Genomic DNA, 5,452 nt, shown 5'->3' on the forward strand with positions numbered 1-5,452 from the left:
TGTTCCATCCACTGGTTGTGTTGGTGGTATCTGGGGACTGCCGCTGGACAGAGGCACAGAGGCAGCCCCTCTGGCCAGGGGTTTTTGTGTCTGTGTTTCTGAGAGAGTATGTCTTGTACATTTGTCGCGTTGATGAACATCACAGCTCCATCAGCTGCGGGCAAGGGGGTCTGAAGCATTCTTAGGCAAGTTGCGGCCTATCGGGGAGAGGTTGGAGAAGAACTGATTAGCGGACCCCAGGAGGCTTCAGAGCTAGGCGAGGGAGAGGGTCTCCCGTGGCCCTCTCTCCTCTCTGCAATTCGGCGACCCCCTGCACTGACACGGGCTCCGGGGGAAGAACGGAGGAAGAACGGAGAGGAAGAACGGAGAATTTACGAGCCTCTCGATTCCTCAGTCCAGACTTTGTTGGGTCCTCTCCGCTGGAGACCGCGCTGCCCCCAGATCTTTGTGAGCGTTTCGGAAGCACGCGGGGTCCCCCCGGTCACTGCACGCTGCAGGGCGGGTGAGGGCTGGGAGCCGGACGGGAGCGGGCGGGGCGGGGCCAGGGCTGGCCCTGATATAGAGCAGGCGCCGCGAGCCGCAGGACAGCGCGGAGACCGCAGTCCCGGAGCCCGGCCCAGGCCCACCTGTCCCCGCAGCACCGGCCCTCACCCTCCCGCCGCAGCCACCGGTGAGTGCCGCGATCCCGAGAGCCCCGGGCCGGATGCGTGGCAGCCCCAGCTTCGGAGCCTGGCGGCTACATCGAGTCACCGCGCCCAATCCTGGGCGCCTTCCGCGGGTGCCGGTCCAGGCTCCCCGCGAGCCCGGAGCCCAGAAAGGAGACAGCCAGCAGGGGCTGGGGAGCCGGGTCACTGCGGGCACCTCCCCTTCGCTGCTGTCGCCCGCCCGACCAGCCTTCCTGCCCCTCACCCTCTTGTCCTGACTTCTCCTTCCCTTGCAGAGCCGCAGTCTAGCGCCCAGACTTCGCCACCATGAGAGCCCTGCTGGTGCGCCTGCTCCTCTGTATCCTGATCGTGAGCGACTCCAAAGTGAGTGCTCCCTTGCTTTGACTGATGCTGCCTGAGGACCTCTGATCAGCACGAGGGGAGAGGAGGGGCAGCTCCGGGAGCTGGGGTCCTCCGGATTCCATCCACAGCAGGGCCAGGCTTTCCCCAGGAAATGGGACAGGGTGGCGGCGGAGGCTTGAGTACCACGGGGGTTCGCACTGGCGGGAAAGGGAGGAAGCGGCAGCTAGGACTGCCCCAGCCTACAGGCACCTGGTAGATGAAGCTTAGTTGGGTCAATCCATTTTTCCTTGCTGGAAACCCATGATCTTCTATTTGAGAACTAGATATGAACAGGGTGAGGCAAGAGGGAGAGGGAAGGAAGAGTGGGTTTTGGGATTGGGGCTGGTTTATCCTCACCCTGGAGTCCCGGGAGCATGGGACCTTTGGTGAAGCCTCCTCCCCAATCTCTTTCAGGGCAGCCGTGAACATCAAGTTCCATGTGAGTATCCACCCTTACAACAGATGGCTGCACAGACATCTTGGGAAAGCTTCAGGGGCATCCCCTCCCTGCCCCTGCTGCAGGGCTACCCCCACCCTTACCACCTCCACTCCCCCTCGCTTACCCCACCTTCGTTCTCTCCAGCGAACTGTGACTGTCTAAACGGAGGAACATGTGTGTCCAATAAGTACTTCTCCAACATTCGCTGGTGCAACTGCCCAAAGAAATTCGGAGGGCTGCACTGTGAGATAGGTATGGGGATCTCCACTGCAACTGGGAGGGAGGGGGCACCAGAAATTTAGGGACACGGAGGGATGGGTGGGAGGCAAGAGCAGGCAGGAGTTAGGAGCTGGAGATGGGGTGAGTGACATCTTCATCTCTATGTGACAAGCATAAACACACATGCTTATGAAGTAGTGGCCACACAAACGTAAGGTGGTGATGGAAGGAGACCCTGTCCAGGTTTCTGGCAGGTCTGAAACCACATCATCTTTAAAATGTCCATTGGCGGCTGGGCATGGTGGCTTATGCCTGTAATCCCAGCACTTTGGGAGGCCACTGTGGGTGGATCATTTGAGGTTAGGAGTTCAAGACCAGCCTGGCCAACATGGTGAAACCCTGTCTCTACTAAAAATACAAAAATTAGCTGGGTGTGGTGCCAGACGCCTGTAGTCCCAGCTACTTGGGAGGCTGAGGCAGGAGAATTGCTTGAATCTAGGAGGCAGGGGTTGCAATGAGCCGAGATCGCGCCACTGCATTCCAGCCTGGGTGACAGGGCAAGACTCCGTCTCAAAAAAAAAAAAAAAAAAATTGGAACTTCCTTCTCTTTTTCATATTCTCTCACCCTCACTCATTCTCACATTCTCTTGTAGATAAGTCAAAAACCTGCTATGAGGGTAATGGTCACTTTTACCGAGGAAAGGCCAAAACCGACATCATGGGCCGGTCCTGCCTGTCCTGGAACTCTGCTGCTGTTCTTCAGCAAACATACCATGCCCACAGATCTGATGCTCTTCAGCTGGGCCTGGGGAAACACAATTACTGCAGGTGAGGTGGAGGCCAGAAGGACCAAGAGCCCTCCCCACACCTTCCCAGAAACCCTTGTTACCATCCCCTTCTTCCAGACAGCCGGCTGCAGTGAAAGAAGTGCAGCCTCTGGTTGAGTCTTCCCTGAAGGGAGGAGGCAGGGAAGGTCCTCTGGGTTGGTGCCTCTGCCTGCCCCTGAGGGAATGACATCCCTTTTCTCTCTGTGTTGCCAGGAACCCAGACAACCGGAGGCGACCCTGGTGCTACGTGCAGGTCGGCCTAAAGCAGCTTGTCCAAGAGTGCATGGTGCACAACTGTGCAGATGGTGAGTGTCACTACCTGCTAATGACAGTGGGGTGAAAGGGGACAAACTCACATGTCCCCTTATTCTGTCACAGGAGGGCAAAGGAGGGGGTGCCACCCGAGAGGGGTGCCTACTCCTACCTGCCTCCCTAAGACATCCCTCTGTTTGTCCTCTAGGAAAAAAGCCCTCCTCTCCTCCAGCAGAATTAGAGTTTCATTGTGGCCAGAAGCCTCTGACTCCCCGCTTTAAGATTATTGGCGGAGAATACACCACCATCGAGAAGCAGCCCTGGTTTGCAGCCATCTACAGGAAGCACCGGGGGGGCTCTGTCACCTACCTGTGCGGAGGCAGCCTCATCAGCCCTTGCTGGGTGGTCAGCGCCACACACTGCTTCATGTACGGCCCTGGGTCTCTCCTCTCTGACTCTTCTGCCCCACCCCAAGCACATCCCTTTCTCCTTCCCAGCAAAGGGATCCCCCTCAATTCTCCCTCATCAGCCCCTCTCCATGCAGCCCTTGGCCTTGGGGACAAGTCTTGCTTTGAGGCCTCTAGGGAGGGAAGGAAGAAGCAGCAGGATTTCATGGGATGAGACTGTCTGACGGATTTCTTCTCCCACAGTAATCATGCAGTAAAGGAGGACTACATCGTCTACCTGGGTCGCTCAAGCCTTAACTCCAATACGTCAGGGGAGATGAAGTTTGAGGTGGAAAACCTCATCCTACATGAGGACTACAGTGCTGACACTCTTGCTCACCACAACGACATTGGTGAGGCGACTGCCATGGCCATGATGGCTTGGGGAGAGTGGGACACAGAGAGAGACTGGAGCTGAGGTTGAAACTGGTAGGGGACCTTGAAGCCCCGATTTACATGACAAAGGGGGTGATGGGGAAGAGTTCCAGGAAGTCTGAGGGGCCCTGTGTTCCTCTGGAGAGACCCTGAATTTCCCCAACTAGTAGCTTATCGAGAGTGGAAACAGCCCTGTGGGTATATGGCTTGGGCTGGGAATGCCCTGTTTATGTGAATTAGAAAAAGATGCCCCTTCCTTTTGGGATGCAGCCTCTGTCTGTGCTAGGCTATAGAACTTGGAGAATGGAGCCTTGGGCTGGATTTCAGCCTACCTACCTCAGCTGGGACTTTTTGCAGGAAACAACCTGTACAACAAAGCCCTTGGTGCATGGGGCAGGGGAGGTTTCCAGGTGACAAGCGACCAGCAGACTTCCCTGGATGACTGAACTAGGGATGGACATAGCTACTTCCTCGGCGTTTGGAGGGGACAGATAGGGACCGCTTAACCAGTACTGATCTTTCTCCTCTGACCCTCTCTCCTCCCCCAGCCTTGCTGAAGATCCGTTCCAAGGAGGGCAAGTGTGCGCAGCCGTCCCGCAGCATACAGACCATCTGCCTGCCCCCAATGTATAACGATGCCCGTTTTGGCACAAGCTGTGAGATCACTGGCTTTGGAAAAGAGAATACTAGTAAGTAACATTTGGGACTGACTTAGGAGGTCCTGGGGAGTGTTTTGACCTGAAAGTGAGCCCAGCATGATCAAGGGAAAACTGCAGAGTTAGAGATGGCAGCATTTAGGAAGTGGCAGATGGGTCCAGGGATGGATGAGGAGTGTTGCTTAGGGAGTGATGAGCTGCAAAGGTACACAGTTGGTGGGGGTTATAGGTGAGTAAAGGCCCAGATTTGCATGGAAAAGAATAAGGGCCTTCCCTGGTAGAGACACTTTTGGTTCCCCTCCCTGGCAGACTCCCAGTGGACAGATACATTTTAATGCAATCACCTCTCTGTTTCCTCCACCTAGATGACTATTTCTATCCGGAGCAGCTGAAAATGACTGTTGTGAAGCTGATTTCCCACCAGGAGTGTCAGCAGCCCCACTACTATGGCTCTGAAGTCACCACCAAAATGCTATGTGCTGCCGACCCACAGTGGGAAACAGATTCCTGCCAGGTGAGAATTTCAAGCATCTCTCTCCATCTCTTCCATAACTCCTAAGAGCTCCTGGGCTTGTCCCAGTCAGCTTTGGAGTATCTCTCTCTAGCCAAAGCCCTAAGTAGCCAGAATCAGGAGCTCAGGTCTTTGAGGTTTTAAACCAATCCTTATGTGTTTAACAAACATTGCCATGTGTTTACCAAACATTACCAAACAAATCCCAGCCCTTCACTAGTCACATCAGCCTAGGGAACATGAGATCCTAGAAAGAGGAAACGGTAAAAAACTTGTAACTCAGTGCCCAGGGTGTGCTGTGAACTGTAAATGATCAGCTGTTCAGGAGAGGGAGATGTCGACCTGAGGGTCAGGGAGGAGAGGCTTTAAAGGAAATGTGACTTGATAGGCATTTGAAGATGGGGAGGGAAGTAAGGAAGGTGTTTCAGTTGAAAGATACAAAACTGAGAAGGAGGCTGGCATATTCCGGGTGGGAAGGAGAAGTAGGGTCTGGGAGTGTGGATGGAATGGTAGCACAGGGTTTTAAAAGCTGAGCAGGGGATTTTAAACTCAATGTGGTAGAAAATGGGGCTGGGCTGGGCACAGGGGCTTATGCCTGTAATTCCAGCAATTTGGGAGGCTGAGGTGGGTGGATTACTTGAAGCCAGGAGTTTGAGACCAGACAAGCCAACATGGTGAAAC

At 55.0% G+C, this 5,452-nt stretch overlaps 1 protein-coding gene across 1 annotated transcript in view; it reads left to right on the forward strand.

Annotated features, from left to right (window-relative positions):
• Nucleotides 1-550: 550 nt before the first annotated feature.
• PLAU (plasminogen activator, urokinase) overlaps nucleotides 551-5,452 on the forward strand; it is a 6,514-nt gene continuing 1,612 nt past the window's right edge. The window contains exons 1-10 of the mRNA XM_017549673.2: nucleotides 551-670; nucleotides 941-1,028; nucleotides 1,461-1,485; nucleotides 1,630-1,737; nucleotides 2,358-2,532; nucleotides 2,745-2,836; nucleotides 2,992-3,211; nucleotides 3,434-3,582; nucleotides 4,153-4,293; nucleotides 4,626-4,774. Of these exons, the coding sequence (XP_017405162.1) occupies nucleotides 972-1,028; nucleotides 1,461-1,485; nucleotides 1,630-1,737; nucleotides 2,358-2,532; nucleotides 2,745-2,836; nucleotides 2,992-3,211; nucleotides 3,434-3,582; nucleotides 4,153-4,293; nucleotides 4,626-4,774 (1,116 nt within the window). The 5' untranslated portion in view covers nucleotides 551-670; nucleotides 941-971. The remainder of the gene's footprint in view (nucleotides 671-940; nucleotides 1,029-1,460; nucleotides 1,486-1,629; nucleotides 1,738-2,357; nucleotides 2,533-2,744; nucleotides 2,837-2,991; nucleotides 3,212-3,433; nucleotides 3,583-4,152; nucleotides 4,294-4,625; nucleotides 4,775-5,452) is intronic.

This window comes from Cebus imitator, unplaced genomic scaffold, assembly GCF_001604975.1.
Source record: "Cebus imitator isolate Cc_AM_T3 unplaced genomic scaffold, Cebus_imitator-1.0 Scaffold11, whole genome shotgun sequence".
In the NCBI taxonomy this organism is placed as follows: domain Eukaryota; kingdom Metazoa; phylum Chordata; class Mammalia; order Primates; family Cebidae; genus Cebus; species Cebus imitator.